We start from the raw sequence: 14,540 nt of genomic DNA, 5'->3' as shown, positions 1-14,540 counted from the left end.
GGTGGTGACGGAGGGTTAGCGGCGGCAGCGGTGGGATCGTGGTGGTGACGGAGGGTTAGCGGCGGCAGGGGAGGGATCGTGGTGGTGACGGAGGGTAGCGGCGGCAGGGGAGGGATCGTGGTGGTGACGGAGGGTTAGCGGTGGCATCGGTGGGATCGTGGTGGTGACGGAGGGTGAGCGGCGGGAGGGGAGGGATCGTGGTGGTGACGGAGGGTTAGCGGCGGGAGGGGAGGGATCGTGGTGGTGACGGAGGGTTAGCGGCGGCAGGGGAGGGATCGTGGTGGTGACGGAGGGTGAGCGGCGGGAGGGGAGGGATCGTGGTGGTGACGGAGGGTTAGCGGCGGCAGGGGAGGGATCGTGGTGGTGACGGAGGGTTAGCGGCGGCAGGGGTGGGATCGTGGTGGTGACGGAGGGTTAGCGGCGGCAGGGGTGGGATCGTGGTGGTCACGGAGGGTTAGCGGCGGCAGGGGAGGGATCGTGGTGGTGACGGAGGGTTAGCGGCGGCAGCGGTGGGATCGTGGTGGTGACGGAGGGTTAGCGGCGGCAGGGGAGGGATCGTGGTGGTGACGGAGGGTAGCGGCGGCAGGGGAGGGATCGTGGTGGTGACGGAGGGTTAGCGGTGGCAGCGGTGGGATCTTGGTGGTGACAGAGGGCTGGTGGTGTCAGAAGTGGGATACTAGGGCAGCAGGCTCCCAGCCGTTCTCTCCTCCCAGGTGGGGCTCCTGGGGCCCAGTGATGAAATGCCCCTCGGGGCAGCGTCTGAACCAGTTCCGGCTGCGGGTGGAGCCGTGCCAGGGCCTCAAGGACGACACGGCCGCCGACAACATCGAGTTTGTCTGCACGGGTGGGGCGGAGCTGCGGGGGCAGGGGCGGTGCTGGGGCAAGTGGGGCCCCCAGAGCCGCTCCTGCGGCCAGCGGGGCATCTGCACCCTCGACACCAAGGTGGAGGCCCCCCCAGGGCAAGGGGGACGACACGGCCCTGAACGACGTCTACTTCAAATGCTGCAGCCCCCTAACCCTGCCCCCCACCTCCACCCAGCTCCCCACCTCAACGAAGCTCCCCCCCACCACAACCCTGCCCCCTCCACGCCAACGCAGACCCCCTGCTTCTCACCCCAGACCCTCGGCACCAGGTCGTCTGGTGGGCGCGGACCGCTCCCCATTGCCCCCCCAATCCCTCCTACTCAGACTCCCCGCCCCCCCCCCACGAACCCTGCTCCCAGCTGCTGCCCCGCCAGCCCCTGTGTGCGTGACCCCCCCAGGAAACGACTTACTGGGGACCTGAGCGGAATGGCGTCTGCCTCTCGTTGGCCGGACCCTGGCAATGGGGCAGGGGGTGTCGCTCCCCCCAGCTAAGCTGGGGCAGAGAGTGGGAATTAGAGACCCAACCCCCCCACCCAATCCAATTCCCTCACCCCCACCTCCCCAAACAGACTGCCTGGCTCAATGGGGCGGGGAATGGGGAGCGGGGCCTGTCCCCTCTAGGGGGCACCGGCTCCCATCTGGCCCCAGGGCGGGGACTGGCTGGCTTGGGGGGCAAGAGGGAATCTGCGGGAGGGGCATGGGGGACAGGGTTGTACCCACATCAAGGGCCCTGTGGGGGAGAGCAGCCCCCTTCACTGAGCCCCCGAGCTCTGCCCCGATCCCCCCCAGTGCTAACCCCCTCCTCTGGCCCCCCCACGCTCTTCCATAGGGCTCTGCCCCACTTCCCACCATCTCCCTCCCCAAATCCGTCCCTCCCACCTCCCCGCGAGCCCCTCCTTCAAGACCTAGGGGGCAAGGTCAGACCCCGAGGAGTCCGGACCCCCACCCGAAGCCCCCTCCGCCCAACTGCCCCATCCCGAATTTGGTGTCCCCCCCACATCGCGCTCCCAATGAAACCCGCATGCGCCAGGAAGGAACAGGGGGGCTCTTTAATCCGCTGGGGGGGGGGGCAGGAACAAGCTTGAGGGCTGGGGGGTGAGGGGGGCTGAGAGCTTCAAATCGGGAGAGCGAGGTCTGGGGGGGGCCCAGCTGGAGCCCCCACCATAAAGGGCCCAGGCATCCCACAGTCACTGAGCCCCAGGGACCTTCACCCCCTGCCCCCCGAGATGGACAGACAGACGGGGAGTGCGTGACAAGGAGTGAAAGAGCCCCCCCGAAAGAGCCCCCCAGAAACGGGTTTTCGGGGTCTCTCGGCAGCTCAGAGGCCTTCGCCCTGCGGGAGGGGAACCAGAGATGCCGTAAGTTAGTGACCAGGTATTTATCCAGCCCCCCCGGGTGCCCCAAACCAGGTATTTACCCAGCCCCCCGGGTGCCTCCAAACCGGGTATTCCCCCAGCCCCCCAAAAACCCCAAACTGGGTATTCCCCCAGGCCCTTGGGTGCCCCCAAACCGGGTGCTTACCCAGCTCCCCGTGAGCCCCAAACCGGGTCTTTACCCAGCCCCCCGGGTGCCCCCAAACTGGGTATTCCCCCAGTCCCCCAGGTGCCCGCAAACCGGGTATTCCCCCAGCCCCCCGCGAGCCCCGAACCAGGTATTCCCCCAGCCCCGGGCGTCTCTCACCTGGCGCTCGGCCGGCTTGCGGCAGTCCCCGCACAGGGTGCCCAGCAGCCCGTTGACCACCTGCACGGCGCACAGGGCCAGCTCCAGGGCCCCCAGCCCCAGGGTGATGGAGAACAGGACCACGTGCCAGAGCACCCCCCGGGGGGGGTTCACACACAGCCCCCACAGCGTCCGGTTCGCCAGGTAGTTCTCGCTGCGGGAGTCGGGGGGGGGGGGACGGGGACACACGGTCAGGGTGATCGCAGCTCGGGGAGCAGAGCCGGGGGGGCGGGCGGCGTGATTCTGGGGGGCCAAGATCAGGGAGGGGGGCAGGGAGTGGAATCGGAATTGGGGGCCGGGAGTGGTGGGGGAGGAGGCGTGGGAGTTGGGGTGCTGTCTTTATGAACCCCCACCCCTGCCTCGGTTTCCCCAGGGTGTTCCTGTTGGCCCTGGGGTGAGGGGGGAGTGAGGGAAGGGGTGCACACTGCCTGGGGGGGGGAAGGCTTGGGGGCCAGGCCTGGGTCTATGGGGTGCGGGGACCTGGATCAAGGGAGGGGGGGCAGGATTTCTGAGAACGGTGGAAGGGGCAGGAGTCAGACTGAGGTTAGGGGGCTGGGGATGGAAGTTGGGGGGCTAGGGATTTGCGGGGCTGGGCAGGTCAGGGTTAGGATTGTGGGGGGCTGGGAGGGGGTTAGGGTTCTGGGGGTCAGGCTGGGGGGCTCCCAGCTCCCAGGGCTCCCCAGGGTTATTATGGGATGGGGCAGGCCCCCCCCTCCTTACCTGATGTCCTGGAAGGGCGACCCCCATGTCCCCTCAGAGTCCTCGCAGAGGGGCCCATTGGCCAGGCCAGTGGCGGACACGACCAGGCAGTAAAACCCCCCCAGGACGCCCCACAGCGAGCAGAACACAGAGCGCAGCATCTGTGGGGGGAAACGGGGTGGGGTGAGGGCAGGAAGCGACCCCCCCGCCCCCTCCCCACAGCCTCCCCCACCTCATCCCTTACAGTCCCCACACTATCCCCCAGACCCTCCCCTGCCCCCCACCCGCCCCAGGAAGGAGGGTTCAAGGGGCAGTCCGTACCCGGCACCGGTTCCCGCAGCATCCGACTCCACAGCAGCCCTTCCCCCCGGCGCGGATGGCCGAGAGCCCGGGGCAGAGAACCTGAAATGGGGGGCGGGGGGGACACGTCAAAACCAGCAGCCCATAACGCCCCCCCCACCATCAGTCCCACGGGCCCATCCAGTGTCGGGCAGTTCCCCAGGCCCCTCCCGGGTCGCTGCGTCACTGGCATCAGGCCGATAAGGCCCCGTTATCAGGCTCCTGATAACCGCAGCCCGGAGCAAAGGGCAACCGGGGTGCGCTCGATCGAAGCTAGCAGGGGGGAGGGGGAAGTGCCGGCATGGGATCCCCCCCCCCCCTCCAGGCCCCAGCCCAGAGTAGGGACAGCGCCCTCCCCGTCACACAGAGCCCCCCTCCCTGAGACCCCCCGCCCCTCCAGTCCCACCCACCCCGCAGTCAACACGATTCTCCGCAGGGAAGGGACCACATGTAAGGAGGCCTACGTGCGCCTCAGTTTCCCTCTGGGCTCTGCCTTGCTGTGCCCCGAGCGTCCCAGTGGGGAGCGGAGGTGCCGGAAGAGACACGGGGCAGCCAACCCCACCAAGCCACCTGCCGCCGAGAGCTTTCCTCCCCGCCCGCCCCCACCGCTCTGCAGGGAAACCGAGGAAAGTCCCTGAGCCGGAGGACCAAAAGGCCAGGCAGCTGGGTTAAGAGGGAAGCTCTCCGGAGATGGCATGGGCGCTGACTCTGGTTTGAGACCTAGCCCGCCCTCCCCCGCACTTCCGTCCACACACAAATCTGGGGTGGCGAGCACTCCGGGCCTGGGTCCTGGGGGGCTATCCCAGGAGCCTGCGTCCTGCTGCGATCTGGATCAGAGTCTCACCCAGGGGTCTGGCTCGGTGGGACCCAGCCTGGCACGCTGCAGGGTTCCCCCAAGGGGCAGTTTAAAAGCCAGGCCATAGTGCCGAGTCTGTGGACCCGGGCCACCCCGTCCTCTGGGGCGTCGTCATCGGTGACAAGAACTTGCCCGACAGATACGTGGCTGGCCGGCGACCAACAGAACGGAGGTGGTTGGGTGGAGCCATCGACCCTGGGGTGGGCGTGCCCAGAAAAGGGCCGGTCAGGGCGCAGTTGGTGCCAGCGGTGGGATACAGGCCTGCAGCGGAAACCAGCCCAAGGAGCGTTTCCGCGCAAGGCATCTAGGGGTGGGGATGCCTTTGGGTCCTCGTCCAACGCCGTGCCCCCATCACCGATTCACAGGCTCCGTGCCACGCCCCGGCCTTTACCCAGTCTCCTGGGAGCAGCTCCTTGACCCCCCCACCCCCCCATGTCTGCTCCCGCCAGCTGGGGGCAGACGCTTGCCCAAGGAGGGGCGGGCGAAGGAGTCAAGGTTCAGTCCTCGGAGCTTCTCCGCCTCTCAGCCCCGGGTCTCCCCGGGAGGATACCCGGCGACGCCATCTCCCCCCACGGCTTGCACACACCGGTTACCGGCCGTGGCCGCGTCCTAGTACACAGGGCCGCTGAGCGACGTGTACCCCAGAGCAACCCCCCCCCGGCGATCGCCAGCAGCACCCGGGGAAGGGGGGCAGAGAGACCTGGGGCGGGGAGGGAGGGAAGGGGGGCAGGGATGGAGGGCCAGGTAGACAAACAGGTTGGAACATGGCATGCGGGGAAGCGGGACAGACGGGGGGACGCGGCGCGGGGGGACAGGCGGACAGGGGGACGCGGCGTGGGGGGGCAGGCGAAAGGGGGGACCCGATGGCCTGGAGAGACGGACAGAAAGTCCCCCCCACCCGCCCGCCGCCCCACTCACCATGAGCCCCCCGCCGGCCAGGCCGCCCATCAGCCAGACCTGCAGGCTGAGGTGCTCGGTCCAGCCCGTCTCCCCGTTGGGGAAGATCAGCAGGATGTTGGCCACGATGCAGCCCAGGGCCATGGGCACCAGCGCCAGCCCCACCAGCCGCGAGCAGCACCCCGTGCACATGGCTCGGGGAGGGGCGGGACGTCTCTGCCCAGAGCCGGAGGATTCGGGGGGCCGCTGCCCGGAGCCGGAGGATTCAGGGGGGGCCGCTGCCCGGAGCCGGAGGATTCGGGGGGCCGCTGCCCGGAGCCGGAGGATTCAGGGGGGGCCGCTGCCCGGAGCCGGAGGATTTTGGGGGGGGCTGCTGCCCGGAGCTGGAGGATTTTGGGGGGGCCGCTGCCCGGAGCCGGAGGATTCGGGGGGCCGCTGCCCGGAGCCGGAGGATTTTGGGGGGGCCGCTGCCCGGAGCCGGAGGATTTTGGGGGGGCCGCTGCCCGGAGCCGGAGGAGTCCCAGCCGCGTCTCCCGGGCCCAGGGCTGTTTGCTCTGTGATAAGCCGGGCAAAGGGCTGGGTTGGATGCGACGTCACCGACCGCCCCGGTGCCAGGGGAAGAGTCGCGGCTCGGCCTTGGAGCCGGGGGGGGAGAGGGAGGGGGGAGCCGGTGCCTGGCCCGGCTGGGGCCGGGGCGGGTGGGGGGTGACGTCAATGCCAGGGGAGGGGGGCCAGGACCGGCTCATCCCCAGGGCGGGGGGAGGGGGACCCCGGGTCGGACAGTAACGAGGCGCAGGCTCCATTAGCCGGGGCGGGTTTATTAGTCCCCCCCCCTCCCGCCACCCCCCTCATTTGCGGCGGCGGCCGCCACGGTTCTGCCGCTTCTCCTTGCGGCGGGCGCGGGCCGGGCTGGGCTCCAGGTGGGCGGGGCTGGGGGCGGGGGGCGGGGCCGGCCCCGGGGGCTGCCGCGGCCCCCCCGCCCCCCCCCTTGTACAGCAGGTGGAAGATGAAGGCGTTGGCGTACCTGGGGGGGGAAGGATACAGGGGTCAGAGGTCACGGCAATGGTGGGCAATGGGGGTCAGAGGTCATTGGTGGGGGGTCCAGGGGTCAGGGGGAGCCAAAATACAGAGGCGAGGGTCAATAGGTCAGAGGTCATGTCATTGTTTGGCGCCATGGCAGGGGTTAAAGGTCATGGAGAGGGGCAGGAGGTCAAAGGCCATTGCAAGGGGTGCAGTGACACCGGGGTCAGAGGTCACGACAATGTGACGGGGGTCGGAGGTCACATGGATGGTGGATGACCTGGGTCAAAGGACATTCTGGCAAGGCCAAGGGAAGGGTCACTGGTGTTGGGGGTCAGAGGTCACGCTAATGAGAACAAGGGGTCAGAGGTCATTCCAGCGTTTGAGGGGGGTCAGAGGTCATGCTAACGAGAACAAGGGGTCAGAGGTCGCTCCAGTGTGTAATGGGGGTCAGAGGTCACACTAAAAGAGTGTGGGGTCAGAGGTCACTCGTGACGTACAAGGGGTCATAGCGCCACAGGGGCCAGAGGTCAGGTCACGGGGCGAATGACCGTGGGGTCACACCAAGGGCCGGGGTCAGAGGTCGCCCTACGGCAACCACAGGGGTCAGAGGTCATGTTAGCGTCCGCCCCCTCCCCCGCTGATGCCCGCCGGCCCCCTGGCACCCACCAGGGCATGGCGTTGTCGACGCCGGCCTGGCGGAAGGGCGAGCGGAAGGGGTTGACGTGGGGCGGGCCGGTGCTGCCCCCCGTCGCCATGGAGACCGTGGCCTCGTCCACCGCGCAGCTGTACTCGCTGCACTCCGTGAAGTAGGCCGGGACCCGGAGCGCCTGCGTGGGAGACAGAGACATGGGGACCCAGGCGTCCGGGGCCGGAGCCACCGGGGACCCAGGCGTCCGGGGCCGGAGCCACCGGGGACCCAGGCGTCCGGGGCCGGAGCCACCGGGGACCCAGGCGTCCGGGGCCGGAGCCAGAGCCGCCGGGAACCCAGGCGTCCGGGTCTGGAGCCACCAGGGACCCAGGCGTCCGGGGCTGGAGCTGGAGCCGCCGGGAACCCAGGCGTGCGGGGCCAGAGCCGCCGGGAATCCAGGCGTGCGGGTCCGGAGCCACCAGGGACCCAGGCATCCGGGGCTGGAGCCGGAGCCGCCGGGGACCCAGGCGTCCGGGGCCGGAGCCACCGGGGACCCAGGCGTCCGGGGCCGGAGCCACCGGGGACCCAGGCGTCCGGGGCCGGAGCCACCGGGGACCCAGGCGTCCGGGGCCGGAGCCAGAGCCGCCGGGAACCCAGGCGTCCGGATCTGGAGCCACCAGGGACCCAGGCGTCCGGGGCTGGAGCTGGAGCCGCCGGGAACCCAGGCGTGCGGGGCCAGAGCCGCCGGGAATCCAGGCGTGCGGGGTCCGGAGCCGCCGGGAACCCAGGCGTCCGGGGCCGGAGCCGCCGGGGACCCAGGCGTCCGGGGCCGGAGCCGCCGGGGACCCAGGCGTCCGGGGCCGGAGCCGCCGGGGACCCAGGCGTCCGGGGCCGGAGCCGCCGGGGACCCAGGCGTCCGGGGCCGGAGCCGCCGGGGACCCAGGCGTCCGGGGCCGGAGCCGCCGGGGATCCAGGCGTCCGGGGCCGGAGTCGCCGGGGATCCAGGCGTCCGGGGCCGGAGTCGCCGGGGATCCAGGCGTCCGGGGCCAGAGTCTGGGGGTGCGGCAGGAAGAGAGGAGTTTGGGGTGCTGCGGGACGAGGGGAGCTTTGGGGGGGCCGTGGGTCGGGGGCACCCACCTGCAGGCGGGGCAGGGCACTGAGCCAGGTGTCCTTCAGTGCAAAGCCGGAATTGAACCCTGAGAAATAACGGGGGGAGGGGGCTCAGGGGTCGGCCACAAATGAGGGGACCCCCCCCGCTGCTGCCCCGGGGTGAACCCCCTCCTCCCTCGGGGAACCCCTCCCCTCACTGTCAGCCCTCCCCTCCCCTGGAGCCCCACCCCCATGCAGTGGGGTTCCCCATGTGCCCCCCCTAGAGAGCTCCCTCTCCCCTCCCTGCCACACAGCCCCCCCCAGGTCCCCCCTTGGCCTAAGCCCCTCCCCCCCGACAGCCACCCAGGATCCCCCCTCCCTGGACTGAGCCCCTCCCCCCCGACAACCCCCCAGAGTCCCCCCTCCCGGGCCTGAGCCCCTCCCCCCTGACAGCCCCCCAGGGTCCCCCCTCCCTGGCCTGAGCCCCTCCCCCTGGGCTCCCCCCCAGCCAGGACCCCCGTGGGGGGACACTCACCGATGACCAGGTCGGGTCTGGGGCCCTGCAGCAGGGGGGTGGGCTGGGCGCAGAATTTCAGCTGCAGCCCCCCCCGCCCCCCCTTGGCCTTGGGGGCCGGGCCGGGCCAGACGCGCACCCCCTGTGTCTCCTGGGGGGGGGGGAAGAGATATGGGGGGATGATCAGCCATGGGGGGGGGTGAGCCTCAGGGCCCCCCCACCCCCACCGGACCCCCCCCTCACCGTTCTCTGCAGCAGGAGCTGCTGCCCGTCGGCCTCGGGGGGCAGGATGCCCCCCAGAAACAGGAGCTCCAGCCACACGTGGGGCAGCAGTACGGAGAGCTCCTGGGGGGCCCAAAGGAGAGGAGGGGGTCACAGCAAGCCCCGCACAGCCCCACGGTGCCCCCCATACCCACCAGAGCACAGCCCTGCCCCACGGCGCCCCCTGCCCCCCCATACCCGCCAGAGCACAGCCCTGCCCCACGGCGCCCCCTGCCGCCCCCCATACCCGCCAGAGCTGAGCCCTGACCCACGGCGCCCCCTGCCCCCCATACCCGCCAGAGCACAGCCCTGCCCCACGGCGCCCCCTGCCCCCCCCCATACCCGCCAGAGCACAGCCCTGCCCCACGGCGCCCCCTGCCCCCCATACCCGCCAGAGCACAGCCCTGACCCACGGCACCCCCTGCTCCCGCATACCCTCAGTGCCCAGCCCCCATGCCCCAGCCCCCACCACCCCGGCGCCCCCCACGCACCCAGAAGAGGGGGGCCATGTCCGACTCCTTCCCCGTCTCCACGATGTGAATCTTCAGCGACTGTTTGTTCAGGATGTTCAGCTCCGGGACTGGGGGGGTCAGAGGAATGGGGGGGTCAGAGGGGGGCAGAGGACCCCCCCCCCGTTTCCCAGATCTGCCCCAGGACTGGGGCTCCCCACCCCTGCCCCGATGGTGACGCCAGGTTCCCAGCCCCCCCATCCCTCCCCCGCGGAGGGACCCCCCGCCCCCCCGAGACCCCCCCACTCACAGTGCCGGGGGGCCAGCTGGGTGACGATGTAATAGACGCTCAGGGGGTAGCTGAGCAGCACGGCCAGGGGGGAGCCCAGCGGGAGCCCCCGCCACGCGTAGTACTCCCGCCACGAGCCTGGGGGGACACGGGGGTCAGGGGCGCCGGGGGGCAGCCCCCCGCCGAGCTGCAACTGCCCCTCCCCGCCTGCGGGACCAGCCCCAGCCCGGAGATGGGGCCAGCCCCGCCCCCAGCCGCCACTGGCCCCGCCCCCTCCTCCCAGCTGCCACTGGCCCCGCCCCCAGCCGCCACTGGCCCCGCCCCCTCCTCCCAGCTGCCACTGGCCCCGCCCCCTCCTCCCAGCTGCCACTGGCCCCGCCCCTCCTCCCAGCCGCCACTGGCCCCGCCCCCTCCTCCCAGCTGCCACTGGCCCCGCCCCCTCCTCCCAGCTGCCACTGGCCCCGCCCCCTCCTCCCAGCTGCCACTGGCCCCGCCCCTCCTCCCAGCCGCCACTGGCCCCGCCCCCTCCTCCCAGCTGCCACTGGCCCCGCCCCCTCCTCCCAGCTGCCACTGGCCCCGCCCCCAGCCACCACTGGCCCCGCCTCTCCTCCCAGCCGCCACTGGCCCCGCCCCTCCTCCCAGCTGCCACTGGCCCCGCCCCCAGCCGCCACTGGCCCCGCCCATCCTTCCAGCTGCCACTGGCCCCGCCCCCAGCCACCACTGGCCCCGCCCCCTCCTCCCAGCTGCCACTGGCCCCCCCCCCGCTGCGAACCCCCCCGCTATTACCCACCCCTGCCCCCATCTCACTGAAATAGGTCCTGGGTGCAGGGGGCTCTGGGGAGGTGGGGGGCAGGGCCGCTCCCCCCTCCGGCCTCAGCGCTTCGAAGGGGTTACCTGGGGGGGGAGGGAAAGGGGGTGTTAGTGGGGGGATGGGAGCCGGCACCCCCTAGAGGGGACAGGCCCCTGCCCCCCCCCCCGCCCGTCCCCGCTCACCGCTCTGCAGGGGGCCGGGTGTCCAGTCCTTTCTGCCCCCCAGCCCCACACCGTAGTCGGGGGCCCGGACCAGCATGCTCTCGTGGGCCCAGTACCCCCGGGTCAGCCCCCGCGCGGCCAGGAACCCCTCCTTGTTGAACCCGTCGCCGGTCACCTCTGCAAGGCAGACGGGGGGGGGGACCCCCGATAAGCCCCAGCTCTCCGCCGGAGGGGGGCCCCCCGCCGCCCCCCGCCCCGGGGCTCACCGGCGGCAAAGCTGAAGGGCAGGTCGGCCAGCTGGCGGGCGCGGGCCACGTACCCGGCCATGCGGGGGCACCAGGCCCGGTGGGCTGCGTCCTCGGGGCTGCGGGCCCAGTCCGCGGCCCGGCACCGCTCGGAGCAGTACAGAACGGCCCGGCACTGCTGGCTGGGGGGGGAGGGTGACGGGGGGGGGCTCAGAGCCAGCCTGGCCCCCCCCCCCGGTACCCAGCTGCCCCCCGCCCCGCCCCCCGGCCGCTGCTCACCAGGGCGCCAGCCGCCCCTGGAACCCGTGCCTCTTGCACACGTGGCAGGCTCGCACGCGCATGGAGGGGAAGGTGAAGGCGGGTCGCGGCCCCCAGCCCCGCATGGGCCCCGGGCTCAGCCGTACCCCGAGCCGGGGCAGCAGGGGCTCCAGCAACCTGCGGGGAGAGCCGGGGGGGGTGGGGGGGCTCAGCGGGGCGGGGGATGGGCACGGAGCCCCCCCTCCCCCGCCCACTGTCTCACACTCACTTGTGCAAGGCGGGGTCCCCCACGGCCAGCAGCCGGGGCCGGCGGGGCTCCCCCGCCCCCAGCGGGCAGGCCATGCTCCGGCCCAGCAGCTCCAGGGCCAGCTGCTCCAGCGGGGGGGGCGCGGCCGGCTGGGGGGGGGGCCCCGGCCCCCAGCTGGAAATCCAGGCCCATCACCGTCCCGTGCTCGTCCGTCACCAGCAGGAGGTGCTGCACATGCACCAGGGCCTGGCCTGGGGGGGGCGGCGGAGGTGAGGCCGGCTGGGGGGGTGGGCACAGCCCTGGGTGTGGGGCAGGGTCCCGCGGGGGTGGGCAGATGGGGGGAAGAGGGGGTGTCTGGCAGGGTGGGGCGTAGCAGGACAGGCAGAGGAGGGGGAGGGGGACTGGTGGGGAGCCCAGGGGGCCAGGCGCTGGCTTGGGGGAGGGGGAGGCAGGGGATGGGGGGCCCAGCAGGGGAACCCCAGGGGCCCGGCGGTAGGTTGGGGGAGGGGGAGTCAGGGACGGGGAGCCCGGTGGTGGGTCGGGGGGCCAGGGGCCAGGCAGGGGAGCCCCACAGGGACGGGGGCCCGGCGGTGGGTTGGGGGGGCCGGGGGCCAGGCAGGGGAACCCCACAGGGACGGGGGCCCGGCGGTGGGTAGGGGGGCGGGGGCCAGGCAGGGGAGCCCCACAGGGACGGGGAGCCGGCAGTGGGCCGGGGGGTACCTGTCTCCAGCCCCTCATCCTCCTCGTCCAGGCGCAGGAAGGTGACCGTCCGCTGCAGGTCCCGCAGTTGCAGGGCGTCCTCCCCGCAGAGCCGCCCCCGGGGCTCCCCCCGGGCCCCCCCCGGCAGCGCCAAGCCCAGGGCCAGCCGGGGGTTGGGCAGCAGGTGCAGCAGCCAGAGGGCGGGGTCGGGGGGCAGGCGCCGGACGTGCCCCTCCTGCCGGCGCTGGTGATGCCCGTCCCGGGGCCCCCCGGCCTGGAGCCGGTGCCACCCCAGGAGCAGCTCTGCCAGGTCCAGCACCTCGGCCCGGTACCCCGTCACGAACTCCATCCTGGGGGGCCGGGGGGTTAGAGCAGGGAGCCCCCAGACCCCCGCCCTGCACCCCCAAACCCGCACCCTGTGCCCCCAAACCCCGCCCCGGTACCCCGTCACGAACTCCATCCTGGGGGGCCGGGGGGTTAGAGCAGGGAGCCCCCAGACCCCCGCCCTGCACCCCCAAACCCGCACCCTGCGCCCCCAAACCCCCGCCCCGGTACCCCCGTCACGAACTCCATCCTGGGGGGCCGGGGGGTTAGAGCAGGGAGCCCCCAGACCCCCGTCCTGCACCCCCAAACCCGCACCCTGTGCCCCCAAACCCCCGCCCTGGTACCCCGTCACGAACTCCATCCTGGGGGGCCGGGGGGTTAGAGCAGGGAGCCCCCAGACCCCCGCCCTGCACCCCCAAACCCGCACCCTGCGCCCCCAAACCCGCACCCTGTGCCCCCAAACGCCCGCCCTGGTACCCCATCACGAACTCCATCCTGGGGGGCCGGGGGGTTAGAGCAGGGAGCCCCCAGACCCCCGCCCTGCACCCCCAAACCCGCACCCTGCGCCCCCAAACCCGCACCCTGCGCCCCCAAACCCCCGCCCCGGTACCCCGTCACGAACTCCATCCTGGGGGGCCGGGGGGTTAGAGCAGGGAGCCCCCAGACCCCCGCCCTGTGCCCCCAAACCCGCAACCTGTGCCCCCAAACCCCACCCCGGTACCCCGTCATGAACTCCATCCTGGGGGGCCGGGGGGTTAGAGCAGGGAGCCCCCAGACCCCCGTCCTGCACCCCCAAACCCGCACCCGGTGCCCCCAAACCCCCGCCCCGGTACCCCCTCACGAACTCCATCCTGGGGGGCCGGGGGGTTAGAGCAGGGAGCCCCCAGACCCCCGCCCTGCGCCCCCAAACCCGCACCCTGCGCCCCCAAACCCCCGGCCCGGTACCCCGTCACGAACTCCATCCTGGGGGGCCGGGGGGTTAGAGCAGGGAGCCCCCAGACCCCCGCCCTGCACCCCCAAACCCGCACCCTGTGCCCCCAAACCCCCGCCCTGCACCCCCAAACCCCCGTCCCGGTACCCCGTCACGAACTCCATCCTGGGGGGCCGGGGGGTTAGAGCAGGGAGCCCCCAGACCCCCGCCCTGCACCCCCAAACCCGCACCCTGCACCCCCAAACCCCCGCCCCGGTACCCCGTCATGAACTCCATCCTGGAGGGCCGGGGGGTTAGAGCAGGGAGCCCCCAGACCCCCGCCCTGCACCCCCAAACCCGCACCCTGTGCCCCCAAACCCCACCCCGGTACCCCGTCACAAACTCCATCCTGGGGGGCCGGGGGGTTAGAGCAGGGAGCCCCCAGACCCCCGCCCTGCACCCCCAAACCCGCACCCTGCGCCCCCAAACCCCCACCCCAGTACCCCATCACGAACTGCATCCTGGGGGGCTGGGGAGTTAGAGCAGGGAGTCCCCCAAACCGCCGCCCTGCGCCCCCAAACCCCCGCCCCAGTACCCCGTCACGAACTCCATCCTGGGGGGGCCGGGGGGTTGGAGCAGGGAGCCCCCCAAACTCCCACCATGCGCCCCCTACCCTCCGCCCCGGTACCCCCGTCACGAACTCCATCCTGGGGGGCCCGGGGGTTAGAGCAAGGAGCCCCCCAAACCCACGCCCTGCACCCCCAAACCTGCACCCTGTGCCCCCAAACCCCCGCCCTGGTACCCCATCATGAACTCCATCCTGGGGGGCTGGGGGGTTAGAGCAAGGAGCCCCCCAAACCCCCACCCTGCGTCCCAAACCCCCGCCCGGTACCCCGTCACGAACTCCATCCTGGGGCCAGGGGGTTAGAGCAGGGAGCCCCCCAAACCCGCACCCTATGCCCCCAAACCTGCACGCTGCGCCCCCAAACCCCCGCCCCGGTACCCCATCACAAACTCCATCCTGGGGGGCTGGGGGGTTAGAGCAGGGAGCCCCCCAAAACCCCACCCTGCACCCCCAAACCTCCACCCTGCACCCCCAAACTCCCAGCCGGGTACCTGGTCACGAACTCCATCCTGGGGGGTTAGAGCAGGAAGCCCCCCAAACATCCATCCTCTGCCCCGAACCCTGTTACCCAGTCCTGAATTCATTCCTGCGGGGCTGAGACACCTCCTAGGCCCCCCGACCCCCATCCCACCT

At 72.2% G+C, this 14,540-nt stretch overlaps 2 protein-coding genes across 2 annotated transcripts; both read right to left on the bottom strand.

Moving 5' to 3' along the window:
* Positions 1-1,890: 1,890 nt before the first annotated feature.
* TM4SF5 (transmembrane 4 L six family member 5) lies at positions 1,891-5,664 on the bottom strand. The gene is made up of 5 exons (XM_048834050.2): positions 5,396-5,664; positions 3,604-3,684; positions 3,304-3,443; positions 2,545-2,737; positions 1,891-2,197 (listed from the first exon to the last, which is right to left on the bottom strand). The coding sequence occupies exons 1-5, from the start codon at positions 5,564-5,566 to the stop codon at positions 2,183-2,185; spliced, it is 600 nt and encodes a 199-aa protein (XP_048690007.2). The 5' UTR covers positions 5,567-5,664; the 3' UTR covers positions 1,891-2,182.
* A 464-nt stretch (positions 5,665-6,128) lies between these two features.
* ZMYND15 (zinc finger MYND-type containing 15) lies at positions 6,129-12,452 on the bottom strand. The gene is given in 15 exon segments (XM_075123756.1): positions 6,129-6,349; positions 6,351-6,398; positions 7,064-7,224; positions 8,163-8,221; positions 8,650-8,779; positions 8,872-8,973; positions 9,381-9,469; positions 9,649-9,765; positions 10,435-10,521; positions 10,621-10,776; positions 10,866-11,026; positions 11,124-11,279; positions 11,371-11,529; positions 11,531-11,600; positions 11,962-12,452. Coding segments are annotated over 15 exon segments (2,058 nt in total). The 5' UTR covers positions 12,398-12,452; the 3' UTR covers positions 6,129-6,222.
* Between the last annotated feature and the right edge of the window lie 2,088 nt (positions 12,453-14,540).

Source organism: Caretta caretta, chromosome 28 (assembly GCF_965140235.1).
Source record: "Caretta caretta isolate rCarCar2 chromosome 28, rCarCar1.hap1, whole genome shotgun sequence".
Classification (NCBI taxonomy): Eukaryota; Metazoa; Chordata; order Testudines; family Cheloniidae; genus Caretta; species Caretta caretta.
Note: the sequence above shows the minus strand (reverse complement) of the source record. Positions and strands in the feature narration are given on the sequence as shown.